The sequence below is a fragment of the Corythoichthys intestinalis genome, chromosome 2 (genome assembly GCF_030265065.1).
Source record: "Corythoichthys intestinalis isolate RoL2023-P3 chromosome 2, ASM3026506v1, whole genome shotgun sequence".
NCBI lineage: Eukaryota > Metazoa > Chordata > Actinopteri > Syngnathiformes > Syngnathidae > Corythoichthys > Corythoichthys intestinalis.
Window position 1 is genome coordinate 21400764 of NC_080396.1, and position 20048 is coordinate 21420811.

At 35.3% G+C, this 20048-nt stretch overlaps 1 protein-coding gene across 5 annotated transcripts in view; it reads right to left on the bottom strand.

Moving 5' to 3' along the window:
• The window catches only part of rgs19 (regulator of G protein signaling 19), a 62156-nt gene that overhangs the window by 27528 nt on the left and 14580 nt on the right, over nucleotides 1-20048 (bottom strand). Inside the window, exon 2 of one of the 5 annotated variants that reach the window (XM_057819031.1) lies at nucleotides 6751-6858. The exons of 2 other annotated variants lie outside the window; for them this stretch is intronic. In XM_057819031.1, coding sequence (XP_057675014.1) covers nucleotides 6751-6765 — 15 coding nt within the window. In that variant the 5' untranslated portion in view covers nucleotides 6766-6858. Of the gene's footprint in view, nucleotides 1-547; nucleotides 727-6750; nucleotides 6862-20048 lie in introns of those variants that run through there. 2 more of the 5 variants (XM_057819022.1, XM_057819043.1) reach the window with 2 other exon arrangements.

Genomic DNA, 20048 nt, shown 5'->3' on the forward strand with positions numbered 1-20048 from the left:
TATGCTAGGTCAGTAGTTAGCGATTCAAAGCAGAAACTACACAAATGCACCTATAGCTTGCATACAGTAGGTTCTTGAGAACGTTTTTTGAACGTTTGTTTAAACACCCACAATGTCTTTATATGCATACCGTGATAGTGTGACATGTAGCATCTCAAATCCTTTAGCATGCCTACCACCAGCTACCACAAGAAATGTTTCTGCTTCTTTTCTGTTTATTGTTGTACATGTACGGATATTGATATTGCTAAGAGAGAAAAGTCCAAATAGTACATCTTTTGAAAGCACAGATAAAAAGATTAAATAAACAGAATTCAAGTATTCATGCAAGTCATGTCCTTTGCTGTTAAAACTCAAATTGACATTTACGACTGAGTCGTTGAAAAATCTTTGCAGTGCACTTATTTTCACAGCAACTATGCTAAAATGCATGCTGTTACAAATGGTAAATGGTAAAGAGTGAACCTTCAACCAGAGTGGGAATTCATCTCTTCCAGACCTGCCAGAACTTAAAGCTAAAAAAGAACCAGTGAATAGGAGAGCTCACCAAAGAGAAGATAAGTCAACTTGAACGATGGAACCAAACAACACAGATCTCCCTCGCAGTTGTTGCCAAACTTTCAAGACTCCAACAGTCAACATGTCTTCATTGAGCGAAGAAGGAAGGGACGTAATCAAAGACATAGAGAATTGCCAGACAGGAAACAGATTCTGGGGGGTGGGAGGTGTACGGAAGATGGTGTTGATTGTGACACTTCTTGGTTTCGCTGTGAAACTTGATGAATCAGATATCTGCATCACGACAACCCAAGCAGCTTCCAGTCTTGACTTGTTTCCCGCTCTTTTGAAACATCTCATAGAGAGTCTTGGTCACTCAATAAAATAAATGGCTCATAGATATAGTTTCATTTTATTGAAAAAAAAAAAGTTACATTTAAACATATCATTATCACATTGTCAATGTTTCTAGATATATTGTACAGCTCTATTCATAAACATCCACATGGAAAAGCCCATCTTTCGCCGAAAGGCATTTTCATTGCAGACCATCTTACGGTCTCCAACCACATCCTTATTTAATTATCTCACCTCATTACAAGCCCCACCTATATCAAATCATGCCAAAATCAGCCTGGACAACATTATGTGTATTGTCCTGTGATATAAAGTATCATACTTATGAGCCCCCATTGGAGAACAACAGAAAGTAAATCAGTTAAAGAAAGTTTGGCCTCTACATGTTAGACCAGGGGTCCCCAAACTTTTTCCTGTGAGGGCCACATAACTTTTCCTTTCTCTAATGGCGGCCGGGCCGGGGTCAGTTTGTAACAGAAAAGGTGTGACGATTGCAGGAGTGCCTAAATGTAAAAATTAGGGCTGTCAAACGATTAAAATTTTTAATCGAGTTAATTACAGCTTAAAAATTAATTAATCGTAATTAATCGCAATTCAAACCACCTCTACAATATGCCATATTTTTCTTTAATTTATTGTTGGAATGGAAAGATAAAACACAAGATGGTTATATACATTCAACATATGGTACATAAGTACTGTATTTGTTTATTATGACCATAAATCAACAAGATGGCATTAACATTATTAACATTCTGTTAAAGCGGTCCATGGATAGAAAGACTTGTAGTTCTTACAAAAATGTTCGTACAAGTTATAGAAATTATATATTAAAACCCCTCTTAAGGTTTTTGTTTTAAAAAAATGTGTAAAATTTTCAATCAAAAAATAAACTAGTAGCCCGCCATTGTTGATGTCAATAATTACACAATGCTCATGGGTGCTTAAGCCCATAAAATCAGTCGCATCCAAGCGCCAGCAGAAGGCGACAAAACTCCAAAAAACACAAGTAGCAAGTTGACATTGCACTGTGCTGTCATTTTAATCTGTTTGAGCCGGGCATGTGCGTTAATTGCGTCAAAAATTTTAAAGTGATTAATTAAAAAAAAATTACCGCCCGTTAACGCCATAATTTTGACAGCCCTAGTAAAAATGTATTGTTTTTCAGAAGGCCACAATCAAATAACCCTTTCTGAATTCTTCACGGAACAAAAGTAAATAAAATAAAAATAATAATAATAAATAATAATAACACTATTTATTAAATAGATAATAACCAAATAACCCTCTCTGGGTTCTTCACAGAAAAAGCCAGGAAATAAATAACACTATCGAAAAAAATAAAATAAAAATAAATAAATTAAAAAAAAATTTTGTTCAGGGGGCCGGACCAAATGCCGGATACGGCCCGCGGGCCGTAGTTTGGGGACCCCTGTGTTAGCCGTTTTAAAGATAGTCAATGATTTTGAATGAGCTGATTCCAAAATTAATCTCTTATTCACGGTAGCTATGTAACCAAAGAAGACAAAATAGGTGCAGAACTTGTGCCCTAAACCATTCATTTCACATTTGATGGTAAAATCATAAAAAAAATGGTGACAAGGGGTAGAAAACCAGCGGTTTTTATGCAAACGTGAATCAATAGTATTCGTGTCCAGTATTAAAATGAACCGGTCTTGTACTTCAAGTTAGAGACAAAAGGCAGAGATGCAAGACGACAGGGCGTGAGGTGAGGGTTTGTGTACGTGGTCTGTGTCGGCCATTCTTTTTCCTTTAAAATAAAAAATAAAAAAAAACGGAGAATTTTGTTTCCACGTGCGTCAACAAAAAACATGAAATGAATAGGCCTCCATTTCCTGATTCAAAATCAGTAATTGAAAAACAGAAAACGAGCCTTCATCCGCTGTTTAGTTATGAGTTTATTTAAAACAAATCGGGAAATAAAATATGACCATTATTTGTTTTCCACAACTTCACAATTTTACCTGACAAGCAATACAGTCTTCTGTTTCTTCTTATTCTGGGGTTTGTGCCCCATGGTGCTGATACTGCATTAGCGAGTGCAACAATTTTGAGGCCTCCGGCCTTGGAAACATGACACACTGTGCATTGCTGCCCACATCGATGTTTGTGAATCGTTCTCGAATCTTCCACGGCCGAATCGCCAATAATCTAAGAATCGGAAATTTCGTACGCCTCTACTTGGAACCCATGTTGATTTCTCTCACATGAAAATCTGCTGAGCGTCAGTCTTGCGGGAAAACAAAGTAACTGTGGCACCGTCATAAATCGTCGTATTTCGAGCATGTCGTCGGACGTAGAAACAAATGGCAAGTCAAATTTTACGTCGGATGTCGAAAAAATCGTGTGTCGAAGCAATCGTATGTCGAGGTAACATTATTACGGTTTTCGAAGTCTCCGGTGCATCTGCTGCATAAGAAGCATCGGAAGAGGAATGTCGTCAGGGTCACGGAAAGTGAATTTGGGGAAAACAAAATAATGGAACATTAGATAAAGGCTCGTTTTCTCTCTCCAATTACCAATGAATAGGGCAAACAAAAGATGATTTAGTCCCCATTTTTTGTTAACACATATAAAACAAAAACATGGAAAAATGCTTGCTTTCTGTTTTTCTTTTTCCAAAAATTAGAAAAAAAAAACAAACGAAAGGCTGAAAGATACACGAGGCTACATTCAAAAAGTATGCTGCGGATTAGGAAAGTGTAACACAGAAATTAAGATATTATTCAAACTATCATACAATCAGCTAATAGTTACTCTAGTTGTCAAAGCATTAACACTGAGAGTCTGCTAACCTGTTTTCCATGTTTGGTAAAATGACATTCGCAACCCAACATACGGTTAGAATTTACTTTAATTTCGGTCACCAGGACAGGGTAATATTGTGAAACACGAAGGTCTGATGAGAATGATGGCGATTGATGAATTATTCTGTATTATTGAGAAAAAAATCATAATTCGGGTTTGACTCCCTCCACAAAGCCTCTTTGTCTTTGCCTGCTTCACCATTCATATGCATTATTTTTTGCTATTTCAGCAACAATTGGTTCAAATTGACCTTTTCATTGCTGTCCTCTCCTTTAATTTTAAATCTACCCAATTTGACCCATTACAGCACTGTTTACCCACCAACTCCTTTGTACTTTTATTTGATTCTTTTCATAGTGTCCTTAGTCAATCCTTGCTTTTTGTGAACTAGCACTACACAATTCTTTTTAAGAGCTCATCCACTGAGCTTTTATCTCTTTCAGAGTAGCCATCTAACCAAAATTTAGCCATTCAATCCTCCATACTGTCTCTCTTGCGTCATATTAGTCAGCTCCCTAAGACGTCAGATTTCTTCTTCATTTGGTTCTTTGTTGCAACATTCTTCTACTGGTCGAGGAACCAGTGGTGTCCCCTAGGACAATCGAATTGTCTCTCTTAGACTAAACACGAACATCAGCATTGAACATCATTTATAACTTAAATTAATACAATTTAATTTATTTCAAGCAGGCTATCTTAGGCCATGTCTACACCTAGCAGGGTTTTTTTTTTTTTTTTTTTTTTTTAAACCGAGGATCCTGCCCTACTAGGTCTGGAAAAGCAATTACGTCTACACCAGCACGTTTGTAGAAAAAAAAAAAAAACCTTCCACAGCCAACCGCATTTATTCGTTTTTAAGTACATTCATAATAATGCGCGAAAAAAGTTATGCATAATACCCCCATCCTAACAAGTGTTCTTCAATATAAAGCACTGCAGGAGTTTGTAAATAAATGGAGGCAAAAGGGCACCTGTCTCATAATTAGATCTAAACCCACTGCAAAGGCATCCATGTTTACTCCAAATGTAAACATTGGTCTCATGTGTGACGTAGGAAAAAAGTTTATCTCAGTCAGTGAAGTTCCACACTTACGTTTTTGGTTATCAGTGTCCACATGAGGGCGCTACAAAAGCAGAATTTGCACATATTCACTTTGGACGGAGTTTTTAAGAACCCTTGTTTTAAATGCCCAAAATGTGCGTGTAGACGACAGGCCAAAACATAGAAAAAAAATATTCTTTTTGCCAAATACCCTGCAACGTGTAGACTACGCCTTAATTTCATAGGTTGACTGTGTCTTGTCTGTCCAGTTTCTACTGGTGTGTATGCAGATTTACTTTAGTCCAATCAGATATATTTTCTATTGTACAGTACAGTATACAGTATGTCAGCTATGTTTCCAGGAAAAAGTACTATTTGACTCTTTCTCTTCTTCCACACTTTTATCTAATATCATCAAAGATCAGATAATGATAACCTACGTTTGGCCTGCATGATATATTGTTTGAACATCGCCATCGTGATGTGCGCACATCACAAGACGCTCTATTGTTTTTTTTTTTTTTTTGTTTTGAACACGCAAACTTTTGTTTTGCTTCATAAAAGCAGCAAGCTGCTCCATGCCTGATCCTTTTTTATATACTAAAATCCTCATCATTCACAGATGAACCCCCTCAGCCTGGATCAGACGGTACAATATGAATACAATTCGTGAATATGAATGGTGTACCGCACGCATGCTATTTTTAGACCGTGACGTCGCATCGTAAAGCGGATGTAAAGCTGATCTGGGACATTATAGACCCATGGTCTTTCAGAGGACAAAGAGGTAAGCCAGTTTTATATTTTTAACTTATTTTTTTAGCGTAACGTTGTGCCGTACTGCTTCTGTCTGACAATGAATGACCTGAAAAGAATTACAATGGTATCTGACTGCCACTGTTACCGTTTCTGTTAAGTATATATATATATATATATATATATATATATATATATATATATATATATATATACTGTATATGTAAAAAAACAACTTTAGTAAGGGCGAAGTGTAAATAAATTATAGAATTAAGATTTATTATCAATGAAAAAATTAAAAGTGTTCGTTGGCTGTCACTGAGTAGCATTTGCGACCGTTACTCAAAGCTAACTAAATTATCCCCAAGAACTGTCAGAGACGTAGGACAACCAGATGATATATAATAAAGACAGGGCGGATGGTAAAGGATAGCTTGTTGAAACAGGAGAATGTCATTGTCAGTCGCGTCGATAAAAAAGCTAAGGCTATGCTTAGGTCGGCTCGTTTTTTTCGTCTTTTTCAGTCTTTGACACTCAAGCCATCTCTTTAACTGAACATTTTTATGTTCTTCCACATCTTTGCCAGTGAATTTGGCACCAGGCACATCATTTTCGGAGAGAATTGGTAGGTTTAGCTCTTTAAACATCTTCTTCGTACACGATTTCCATTCATTTCCTACTAGGGACGAACGGTGGCTTGTCCCTACTTAGCAACAGTAGCTAATGTCATGAATATTAATGAGCAGAAGTGACATGTTGCTTGCGGTACGCCATTCAAGTCATCTGGTGAAAATTCGTCTCGTTTTTATATAGCAAAGCCCCAAAAAGTCGCAATGTCAGTTCTTTCCAAAATCGTTCAGTCCTAACCTATATAAACATAAGATTGATGCTGTTTTAAAATTAATTAATTTGACCTAGTAAAGGCAAAATAGCAATCAAAGCTGCCTGGCCCTGTGTGAAAAAGTATTTGCACATAAACACCTTCTTAGGCCACCCTCAAATGCAATCAAGAGTTTTCTGTCTCTTGTAATTTCTGTAAGGGTTTTTCGACCTATTAATTCGAGCAAAATTGATGTAATTCAGCAACACTGGACAGTTTTCAAGGAGCTTTTTAAAGTCATGCCACAGGATTTTAATAAGATTGAATTTGGATTTTGTCTAGCCCACTACAAAACATTTTTTAGAAAAGCAATTTCAAGTCATGCAGAAGGGAAATCCATATGGTGAAAGAAAAAAATCCAATCATTTAGAAGAGAGAAAATCTTTACCAGCATGTCCGTCATGTCGTGAGGGAGGCCGTTGGGTAAGTTTGCAAGACGTCAGCGATGTTAGCAGGCCGGACACATGCATGTCATCCCCCCTATGGTCCCGGACCTCTTCTTTATGAATTCAAATTCACATACATCACACACAGAAAAACGTAAGCACGTATAAGTATGTATTAGTGCAATCGGGATTGTAAAAATATATAGAAATGAAAGTTACAAGAACATGGACATGACATACACGAAATGTCCCAATACAAATGCACACAAACAGAGAAAAAGAGAGAAAGGCTTAGCGAATGTGAGTACAATCATCCTCCTACTGTACATTATATACCGCATAGTTCATATTAATATTTTACGTCGTCAGTAGCATGCAATGAGTTAAATACTATGAAAAAAATGTACTGCATTTCTGTTTTATTCATTTAATCACACTAATTTAAGTTTTGTTTGCATTTCTGTTTTATTCATTTAATCACACTAATTTAAGTTTTGTTTATATTTATAAAATTTAATAAAAATAATATTTTAGAAAAATACAATAACTAGTATTTTTTTTAAATATATTATCAGAATAATTTTGAATTTTTAAGTTTTTTTCAATGACCATAAACAGTCACTTAAGGTGACTGAATACTGTAGTCAGAAATAGGTTAAAGTGCTTAAGTGAAGCGACAGGGAAATGGTTAATTTAGTGCTGTATCAAAAATTCTGCCTTTAGAGAAATAATGCTCATTTTTAAATACAGGGTGACCCAAAAAAGGGACTTTTTAACAATCCAATAAAACCAAGAGGGATGGAAGAAAATATTTTATTCACAGTAATTCTTAAAATATGCCATTTAAGAAACAATTACGGAATGTTAATTTAAAAATGAGGTATTGAGCAGGTGCACTGCACACAAAGAAATATCTAGGTGTTCGCTAGATTACAAACTGGACTTAAACATGAATACTGAGCAGCTTTATAAAAAGGGTCAGACAAGGCTCACTTTTCTGAGGAGGCTGAAGTAAATTAAAATGTAATTAAATGAAATTGCAATTGTAAATTAAATTGTAACTGTAAATTGTGAATATTTAATGTCCTTTTTTTTTTGTTACTGTCCATGTCCTATGTTTTTACCCATGTGCTGCTAACATGGGGTTCAATGAAGTATCTAGGCAAGGCAAATTTACTTATATAGCACAATTCAACACAAGGCAATTCAAAGTGCTTTACGTCACATGAAGAGCATAAAAATCACATTTAAATCAATACAACGTAAAAACCAAGACAATCAAAATAGGAAATAAAATATTACATAAAAATCGCATTTATTCACAAAAAGAATAAAATAAATAAATACAAATAAAACAAAAACTACTACCACTAATAATAATAATTGAAATCGGCAATGGAGATAAGCACAAGAGGGATAGAAAGCAAGTACATTGAAATATATAAACAGTTATGGATATGCAGTGCTAAACAAAAGCGTTTTTAGCCCTGATTTAAAAGAGCTAACAGTTTGAGCATACTTCAGACGTTCAGGTAACTTGTTCCAGAGGTGAGGAGCATAATAACTAAATGCTGCCTTACCCTGCTTGGTTCTTTTTCTTGGAACATGCAGGAGACCGGTTCCAGACGACCTTAGGGGTCTAGATGTCTTGTAGGAATCTAACAAATCAAGCATGTATTTTGGTCCAAGGCCATTAAGTGTTTTGTAGACGAGCAGTAGTATATATAATTTTATAGTCTATCCTTAAACTCACTGGAAGCCAGTGTAGCGATTTCAAAACCGGTGTAATATGGTCCAGCTTCCTTGTATTTGTGAGGACTCTGGCTGCAGCATTCTGTACTAGCTGCAGCTTCCTGACTGATTTTTTATCAAGACCCGTAAATATACCGTTGCAATAGTCCATCAAATCTATCAAGCAAATCAAATCATTGAATCAATCCATCCATCAATCCATCAATCAAGTAATCAATCAATCAATCCAAATCAAATCTACCTATCTATCTATAAATGGTGTCCTCCTGCATGAATGCATTCTTGAAATCTGCTGCTGACCACTGTTGAAAAAAAAAAAAAAAAAAAAAAGGGAATTTATGCATTTTTGCGTATTGGCAGACATGAGCAAGTTGCAGCACTGCGAGATAGTGAGCTTGAGCAAGTAAACAATGTGCCATTTTAGTGACCATGGTGAATTCAGGATGAAAGTCACAGTATCCCAGCTCAGATGAGGAATCAGTGAGGAATCTTAACAGTAGATTTCAAGAATGCATTCGTCCAGGAGGACACCATTCAAAGAATGTCATTTAAAAAAAAAATAGAATCCCACCATTGTTTCTAAAATGACACGTTTTAAGGTTTCAATTACTAGAAATAACATTTCTTCAATCATTCTTGGTTTAATTGGATTGTTAAAACGTAACTGTTTTTGGGGGGTCACCCTGTATGACATAGTAATATAAGTTAAAAAAGACTGTATGTTTACTGTGGTTGTAGTTCGGACATCCTAGTGGGAGCTTTTTTATTGCGGTTGAGCTCGTTTCCGAAACAATAAATGCAGCGCCGTTAACCAGCATCTTTCCTGTAGCGATACCCTTCAATTTGCTTGGAATTTGCCCTCAAGTGATTTCCTCGACTTTCACGCCAAAAGCATGAGACCAAGATTAGTGGAATTTTTGTCACTTGTTGAGTAGGTATATTCGTCGACACAAAGGAACAAACACTGTTAGATAGGCATGTGCCGGTATGAGATTTTCACGGTACGATAACCGTGAGCAAAAATACCGCGGTTTCGCGGTATCACGGTATTGCAATTATAGCTCCAAAATTTTGAGATGTATGGGTTAAAAAAAAAAAAAAAATTCCATTGAACAGGATTTTTTCAAAACATATTTGCAAATTGGAACATGAATATAATGTGAAAATAAATAAATTAACAAAAAATAACAAATATTATATAAAATTAAAATAAATAGAACCTAGACTATACCCACAGCCACAGCTCAAGTTGCTCAATTTTAGAGTAAGAACAAAATAATTGCTATAAAAAGTAAAAACACTTCTAAATAAAATTAAAAATATATACTGTATGACTTTTTTTTGAGGGGGAAAGCTCAAGTGAAGTTTCGCCATTTTCAGCCACTGTGTCAACTCTAGTGTACATGATGCCATGCCTTTGTGTTAAAAAGAACAAAGAATTCATAAGTTAATAAGTTAGTTAAAAATGTATGAGTTAGTTTTATGAATTAGTTAAAATGTAAATATTGTTGAGGAAAGGTTTCATCTAAATAAATAAATAAATAAAAAAGTGAGGAGTGAGACCTCCTCTCTCAATTAGCGATCTTTGACGCGATTCTTTTTCTTTCCCTCCTGCATTCAAGCTTTTCTCTCACTCAGCGGCTGTGAGACATAAAAGAAGCTGCTCTCCCAGTTTAGCCTAGGCTAACATTCGTCTTTGTAAGTTTTAGTTAGTTTGTATATTGAATTTGAAAGGAAAATGTGTATTTTGTTTTTGGCGAACTTTTTAATGGAGCTACTGCTATCCTGTTGAACCTAATCACACGTGGAAAAATACAATTGTACAGCGTTTTAAATGTATTTATTTGTATATTTCACCACGATTTGAGAGCTCAATAAATTGAAGAAAAGTACGCCTTGTGATTGGAGGATTTGTTTTTGGGTTTGCTGGCTGTTTAGTGACACTCACGGCAACAAACGGGAAGGGGTGAGCGGTGCCGCACCAAGCCATTTCGGCTGCATTTTGGCACATGAAAAATAGCGAATACAGTACTAAGGTATGACGGAAAATTTTAGTGGTTTTGAAACCGCGACGTTTTCACACCACGGTAAACCGTGAAACCGGTAACCGGCACATGTCTACTGTTAGAACATCGTGATGTTGAACTGCTTGTGTGACAAATTGCATGGAGCAAATCTACTTAAATTAGGCAAATAGCTCCAAAAACATATTTCGTTTAAACACGTGCACTGTTAGCTAGGAAAGAAATTACTCAAAACAAGGCCTTGATGTGATTACACTATTTTTCATCTCTAATAAGCTGCATGTGTACTGTAATTTACTAGCATACTCGTGCCAAACAGATATGCTATTGCTGCCGTTTGTTTATTTTTGTTTTTGCTCATGAACAAGATTCCAACAAAACTATTTAAACAATTTACCTACTGGAACAAACAATTCCACTATGTGTGCCAATGTCAGTATTATGGAGGTAGATTTGTGTCTTTATTATTCAATCAAAAAAAAGTTGCTTCGATCAAATAAAAAGTTGCTTCAATCAAAATATATACTTTCAATCGAAGAAAACGTCACTTCAATCAAAAAAAATGTGCTTGAATGCAAAAATAAATTTGAAACTCAAAAAAATATATTTGAAAACTATTTTTCTTTGATTGAATTTTATTTTTTTGATCAAAGTCAAGTTTTTTTTAATTGAAACACCATTTTTGATTGAAGTCATGTAATTTTCCGTTTGGACCACATTTTGGCTAGGACATTTGTGTCTTTATTATTCAATCAAAAAATAAATTGCTTCAAACAAAAAAATATATATTTTCAAAAGAAAAATCACTTCAATCAAATTTTTTTTAAAAATCAATCGTAGAAAAAAAGGTTTGAATGTGAAAAAATATTTGAGACTCAGAAATTCGCATTTGAACACTTTATTTTTCATTCAAACTGTTTTCTTTGATTGAAGCAATCCTTTTTGTGTTTGAGCCATATTAGGGGTAGGACATTTGTGTCAAAATCATTCAATCGCAATAAAAGTTGCTTTAATCAAAAACTATTTTTAATCAAAGAAAAAAATCATTTGCAAAAACTTTTTTTTTTTTTTAAATATATTTTTTATTTGAAATATATATATTTTTTTTTATTGAAGTGTCACTTTTTTTGAAAAGCAAAAAGTTTTAAACTTATTTTTTTCAAAGTGGAAAAAGTTTTGAACACACTTTCTTTTTTTGAAGTGGAAAAAGTTTTGAAGGCACTTTTTTTCGATTGAATCATTTTGACACAAAGATTCTCCTTCAACGCTAGTTCCGGTGTGTTTGATTGGCAGGTAGCTGAGCCAATGACATAAAAGTATGAAGCAAGCATAATGGCCACCAGGGCTCCATCCAGCCATCGGAGTCTGTTGGAGTCTAAGCCGAATATAGGGCACCGGTACGGGAGTGTGACATCGGCATTTCACCGGAGTACGGTGCCCTGTTGCTTAATGTGATTTAACATGACGAACTTCACCCGCTGCCCTGACGTGACGGTTGGCAATTGGTTCCAACCGGAGTGTCCGCGACGCGCCGGTACGGGAGTGGTCGGCGAGTGGCCCGACACTATCCTGCCCAGTAAGCGAGTGGACTACCGGCGAGTCGCCGGCGTCTACGCCGGCAGCCCCATCGCTTCAGCTTTGAATGAGTGCCGTGTCATTCGCGGGGCGTCCACTCGACAGCCGGCCTCCGCGCCTGGGGGGGTATATCGGGGTCCGACCAGTGTGCCACGACAGGGCACCGTACCGTTGCGGGTACTCCGGTGAAATGCCGATGTCACACGCCCGTACCGGTGCCCTATATTCGGCTTAGACTCCAACAGACTCCGATGGCTGGATGGAGCCCTGGTGGCCATTATGCTTGCTTCATACTTTTATGTCATTGGCTCAGCTACCTGCCAATCAAACACACCGGAACTAGCGTTGAAGGAGAATCTTTGTGTCAAAATGATTCAATCGAAAAAAAGTGCCTTCAAAACTTTTTCCACTTCAAAAAAAAAAAGTGTTCAAAACTTTTTCCACTTTGAAAAAAATAAGTTTAAAACTTTTTGCTTTTCAAAAAAAGTGACACTTCAATAAAAATATATACATATATATTTCAAATAAAAAATATATTTAAAGAAAAAAAAAGTTTTTGCAAATGATTTTTTTCTTTGATTAAAAATAGTTTTTTGATTAAAGCAACTTTTATTGCGATTGAATGATTTTGACACAAATGTCCTACCCCTAATATGGCTCAAACACAAAAAGGATTGCTTCAATCAAAGAAAACAGTTTGAATGAAAAATAAAGTGTTCAAATGCGAATTTCTGAGTCTCAAATATTTTTTCACATTCAAACCTTTTTTTCTACGATTGATTGTTTAAAAAAAATTGATTGAAGTGATTTTTCTTTTGAAAATATATATTTTTTTGTTTGAAGCAATTTATTTTTTGATTGAATAATAAAGACACAAATGTCCTAGCCAAAATGTGGTCCAAACGGAAAATTACATGACTTCAATCAAAAATGGTGTTTCAATTAAAAAAAACTTGACTTTGATCAAAAAAATAAAATTCAATCAAAGAAAAATAGTTTTCAAATATATTTTTTTGAGTTTCAAATTTATTTTTGCATTCAAACACATTTTTTTTTGATTGAAGTGACGTTTTCTTCGATTGAAAGTATATATTTTGATTGAAGCAACTTTTTATTTGATCGAAGCAACTTTTTTTTTGATTGAATAATAAAGACACAAATCTACCTCCATACAGTATTAGTGTCTGTTGAGAGACACTCAATGTGCGAAATTCCGTTCAAAAGCCATCACCCTTGATGCAGTTTAGACAGAAAAGAACAGGCTTTGTCAAAGGGCACACGTTTAGATAGTGAATGGCGCTTTTAGGATTCTCCACTTTTTAAACTTTCATGCTTTGTTACCTTTACCTTTGTTGGAATATGTATCTCATGGGGTCAAGGAGAGTTGAAAGGGTACTTTTCTCGCATAAGGGAAGGGCAGTACTATTTTAAATGAATTTGATGCCACTTTGCTTTACCAATGTCATTGCGACAGTGTATATTAATTTGTTAATCTCTCCCTTGCCTTACCTTTCATTTTTCTGTCTCGCTTAAAGTTTTAATCCTACTTGTTAGCTCATTAGATCAAATAACTTGTTGTGGACAATATATACTATATACCGTATTGGCCCGGATATAAGACGGCCCTGATTATAAGACGACCCCCTCTTTTTCAAGACTCAAGTTTGAAAAAAGATTTTTGAACACCAAATTATTTTTTTATACAGAAAATAATTACAGTACATCTGAAACAAATGATTATAACAATATATTTGAGAGCAAAAGCATATTATTTTGCCTCATTCAAATCTTAATATCTGAACATTTAAATACGTAAACTAAAGTGCAATCACATTCATAAATGAGCGTAGAATATCGTAAACTAATTTCCTGACCCATCGATAGCTGTTTTATCGCTGTATCGTGAGATAATTGTTATCCTGAGGCCTGTATCATAAATCATATCGTACTGGGAGGTACCCAAAATGGTGACTGTGTTACATTTTATAGCGATATTCATTCATCTGTTCATCCATCCTTTCAGAAAGGACATGACAATGGAGTATTTGTAGCACTCGTTCACACAGATGCTATTGCATTGCACACTCAGACAATTTGTTACAAAACGTGGTGTGCCAAGATCACAATTCTGGTGGTATTTTTTCTTGTGTTATGCTTCCGATCCCGCAAACTAAGTGGAAAGAAAAATATGGATCAACTTTAATTGCTCTAAGCCTAAATTTGCACAGTAGGAAAGAAAGCCAGCGAAAAATAGTGACCAACAGAATATTGAAGCTTTCATTTTACGGCGGTAAAAAAAAAAAAAAAAAGTCATTCTACTCGAAATGTCTCATTAAGTCCATATGGAGACATTTTGATGAGTCAGTTAATGGCATCTTGCTCTAAATTAATTCTCGTACAAATGTCACCAATGGTTTTTCACTAGGAAAGGCTGTTGTTAATATATTAAACTTGTTAAATAGTATGCAGAGCTGCTGAATACATGCAAAAATGTACACACAGCAAAATGGAAAGGGACAGACAAGGAATACAAAAGTGAAGTGGAAAAAAGTCAGACAGATTTAGCAAGAGTGCAAAGGAAGGGACGAGGACAACTTGAGAAAAAGAGGAAGCAGCAAATGGCAGGTACAATGAAGAAAGATGCAGGAACAGGAAGCGTGTACCAACAGGAAGAAGGAAAGAAAAACACACTGGTGGACTTGTGAACACATGGAGCTCTATTTTCATGTCCAGCATGAATTTGGACTGATACAGTGATGTCCTGTGTGAGGCCGCGGGTAAGACCGGGTGTTGTTACTTTCGCAGTCACGCACAGGCAGGTGCATTTTATAGAGGGCGGCTAATCAATTCGCAGTCAATCCAAGCTGTGTCTCTTATTCCCTTTAAAAACAGTCTACTAAACAACTCATATGAAAACAGGCTAGCAACCACCATGGTTAACCAGTGTGGGAAACGACAGCTGGTGATAAATATTGGTGACTAAAATATGTCCGCAGACAAACGAATACAATAATTAGATATGTTTTCTAATTCTAAAGAAACAAATTCTAAAAAATAAATGTAAAAAAATATGAAGAAAATATTTCCTAATTTTCCTTTTAAAAAAATAAATAAATCTGAACATAATAAAAAGATAATTTATACCAGTACTTTTTTTTTTTTTTTTTGGTACGGTAATTAAAATAATGCAAAAATGAAAATGAAAAAAGAAAATAAAAAATAATACATAAGCAAAAAGAGATTTTTCAAGATGTTTTGGTACTTTTATAAAAAAAAAAAAAAAAAAAATTAATATTGACTATTTTTCCTTTTTTTGTTTATTAAAAAAAAAAACAGCAACGTAATTTAACAGAATACAAAAAAGTTAATATTTACAATGAATCATCTTTTAAAAAAAAGAATATTTGGACCATTTTGAGGTCGAAAATGTCAATAAACGATGCATCAATTACCAAGAAAGCTGTTGATTCATTTGATCATCGATTAATTCAATTAATTGTGGCAGCCATTTTTGGCAGACAGAATGGGCCTCCGAAGGAAACCCCAAGTACGATGAATGAGGTGGACATTAGTGCTGCAACGATTAATCGATGAACTCGAGTATTCGATTAGAAACAAATATTAGAATTAAAGTTTGTTGCTTTGAGTATTCGTTTAATTCAATTGGCGTTGTAATAGTTAATTTTGAAAGTGTTTACATTTAGTTTGATTGCTTAGGGTGAATACACTGCCCTCTGGTCTGCCTCATTTCGCATGGCTGAATCCAACTACTCCCTGTTAAGACCAACGTAAGCTAAGTTTTTGTTTGGGCTAATGCTTTTTAATGCATTCGTAATTTAGTTTATAGGTATATTTAGCCGTTTTTTTGTTGGAATATGAGTCTGAACCATTTGTTAAGAGCATTGTAAAAAAAAAAAAAAAAACGTTAACATTTTATAGCATTTAAGATAGTTATTCAATTGTTCTTTTGTTGTACATAGAGCCTCATTTATTTTTTTATACCGTTTGAAGCTCAGCTCAGGTATTTTAAATTTTCATGTTTCTTATCCGATTACTCAATTATTTGAATAACTACTTCATCGATTAATCGACTACTAAAATAATCGATAGCTGCAGCACTAGTTGACATCCCTGTTATGCACAGAATGGACCGCATCGAACTCTAATTGTCTTTTAATGAAACTTTGAAAAGTCTGAACAGTTTTACATTTTATTGATGAAAGTCGTTACTAATTTCTCAGTTTTTAATTAAATTTTGTAATTAACCCCCCCCCAAATTTCCCATCCACCATCCATTGCATCTTGTGGGTTCTGTCACTCCCCGGCAGTTAGGTTTATAATAACCACTGTGTTATAACATCACAAGGTATTTTACAGTTACTCGATCATATTAGTATTATTTTTAGATATCCAGTTCGGAGGGGAAAAGTTATGAATGGAAACAAATCTGATTCCAAACAACACACTCAATATGCGAGAATAAGTTATTGAGGAAAAATGTGCACAATAAATACTGTAAATAGCGGATAAGATGAAAACTAGTACACTGCTCAATAAGCAAGTCATTTAGTGAACAATTAAAAAGTGTGGAGCTTTTTCAACTCCACTAACACCCAAGAAGTGCAACTTGATTTTTGTAAGGGGTCGCGGCAACACAAAAGAACCTCAGGTTAAGCAACAACACAGGGTCTATGGGATATTTACCATGAGGTGGACAGAAGAGGAGAGCACAGCGTTGGGTGCTGCTTTTTAGGGCTGATACTAGGCAAAGAGGGGGAATGTATAGCGATGCTAAGCAGGAAGCATTGTTGCTAGATGTCCCGATCACATACTTTTACATGAGAGTCAGAGCCTGATTCGAAAAGAAAAAAAAGAAGAAATTGAAGCTATCCCAACATTATAGCCATATGTTAGGGTTATTATGTACAGCAGTGGTTTCAATGAAGGGGAAAAAAAAATAGCAAATCACTTTTTGGGGGGGCAAATTATTTGATTTTGCAACTCAATTGAGCAGCACAAAATAAATAGCAAACAAATTACTTTTAAATATTTGATTTTACATAAATACACTGCAGGCCAAAACTATTGGCACCCCTGCAATTCTGTCAGATAATGCTCAATTTCTCCCAGAAAATGATTGCAATTACAAATGCTTTGGTAGTAAGATCTTCATTTATTTTGCTTGCAATGAAAAAACACAAAAGACAATGACAAAAAAATTTAAATCATTATCATATTACACAAAACTCCAAAAACAGGCAGGACAAAAGTATTGGCACCCTCAGCGTAATACTTGGTAACACGACCTTTAGACAAAATAACTGCGAACAACCGCTTCCCGTATCCATCAATGAGTTTTTTACAATGCTCTGCTGGAATTTTACACCATTCATCTTTGGCCAACTGCTCCAGGTCTCCAAACTGCCATTTTCAGATCTCTCCACAGGTGTTCTATGGGATTCAGGTCTGGACTCATTGCTGGCCATTTTATAAGTCTCCAGTGCTTTCATTGTACATTATGCTGCAAAATTTGTTGGTAGTCTTCAGACTTCATAATGCCATGCACACAGTCAAGCAGTCCAGTGCCAGAGGAAGCAAAGCAACCCCAAAGCTGACACTGTGCACAATAGACACAGGAACATGCAGGTCTTTGGAGTAGGAATGTGCCGGTTACCGGTTGCATGGTTTACCGTGGTGTGAAAACGTTGCGGTTTCAAAACCACTAAAAATTTCCGTCAGACCGTAGTACGGTATTCGCTATTTTTCTTGTGTCAAAAATGCAGCCAGAAGCGGCTTGGCGCAGCAGCGCTCACCCCCTCCCGTTTGTTGCTGTGTGTGAAAGTGACGCTATCGGCTAGCCAGCCAGCTAACCCAAAAACAAATACTCCAAACATAAGGCGTACTGTTCTTCAATTTATTGAGCTCTCAAATCGTGGTAAGTGTAATATATAAAATGAGTACATTTAAAATGTTGTATAATTAGATTTTTCCATGTGAGTAGCTTCAACAGATTAGCACCATGGAAAAAGTTCGCCAAAAACAAAACACACATTTTCCTTTCAAATTCAATATACAAACTAACTAAAAGCTTAAAAGATGAACGTTAGCCTAGGCTTAGCTGGGAGAGCAACTTCGTTGAGTGTGACAGCCGCAGAGTGAGAAAACAAGCTTGATTCGCTTGAATGAAGGGGAAAAAGTGATAGCGTCAAAGATCGCTAATTGCGAAAGATGATCTTGCCCTAAGCACAAATCCACGTTCGCTGGATCAAGGAGAGGTCTCACTCCCAATGTTTTTTTTTTTTTTTTTTAGATGAAACCTTTCCACAACAATATTGACATTTTAACTAACTTATACATTTTTAACTAACTTATGAATGCTTTATGTTCTTTTTAACACAAAGGCATGACATCATGTAGACTAGAGTTGACACAGTGGCTGAAAATGGCGAAACTTCACGTAAGCTTTTCCACCCTCAAAAAAAAAAAAAAAACGTCATGCAGTATAAATTTTTAAAAATTTTTATTCAGAAGTGTTTTGACTTTTTTATAGAAATTATTTTGTTCTTGCTCTAATCTTGAGCAACTTGAGCTGTGGCTGTGGGTATAGACTAAGTTATATTTAGTTTAATTTTATTTATAATATATTTTTTATTATTGATAATTTATTTATTTTAACAATATATTCATGTTCCAATTTGCAACTATGGTCTGAAAAAAAAATCCTGTTCAATGGAAAAAAGTTTTTTTTTTTAACCCATACATCTCAAAATTTTTTGGAGCTATAATTGCAATACCGTGATACCGTGAAACCGCGGTATTTTTGCTCACGGTTATCGTACCGTCAAAATATCATACCGACACATGCCTACTTTGGAGATGGACTTGTAGCGTTGAGATTGCCAATGCTTACTCACAATTTTACTTCTCAAGTCCTCAGACAGTTCTTTGGCTGACAGTTTTCTTTTCTCCATGCTCAATGTGGTACACATAAGGACACAGGTTGAGTGTCCTTTAATCCATTTTAACTGGCTGCAAGTGTGATTTAGTTATTGCCACCACCTGTTATGTGCCACAGGTAAGTAACAGGTGCTGTTAATTACACAAATTAGAGAAGCATTACATGATTTTTCAAAGGGCGCCAATACTTTTGTCCGGCCCAGAGTTTTGTATAAAATGATCATGATTTAATTTTTTTCCCCCGTTCTCTTTTGGGTTTTTTTCGTTGCAAGTAAAATGAAGATCTTACTACTAAAGCATTCGTAATTGCTATCATTTTCTGGGAGAAATTGAGCATTATCTGACAGAATTGCAGGGGTGCCAAAACTTTTGGCCAGCAGTGTAAACCTACAAGAAGAGTAAAGATGGTCATCCAATGTAATAAACTGAGGTATTTTGGTTGTGATTTTCTTACATTTTTAGCTATCGCTGGACATTTTCTCTTTTTTTGCTGTTTGTCTCAGTAGTGTAAATATAAATACAATGTATATAATGTAGGTTAAAACATACTGTATATATATATATTCTAATGTCCTTATACAGGCTTTCTACAGGTATCAACAAATCCCATTTAATGTTTTTAAATGCCAATTTTAATGTCACTTTAAACTAATTTAATGCCCATGCCTAACTGCAGATAGTTTCACACACACAAATTGTAAGTAGAGTTGTCCGATAATGACTTTTTAACCGATAACCGATTTCCTGATATTATCCAAATCCAAAAAAAACGATACCGATATATGCGGTCATGTACTTAACATATTATGGTTTGTTGTATTGTGATGCCCCACTGGATACGTTAATAATAATAAATGTAACAACTTCAAGATATTCCGGTTAACATTCTGTGAAAAAAAAGAATAACTTCAACTGAGGTTATAGAAAAAGGGCCTATATTGCACCACTATACTGTTGTAATAAAAATAGTGCAAGCATCAGTTTTTTGGATC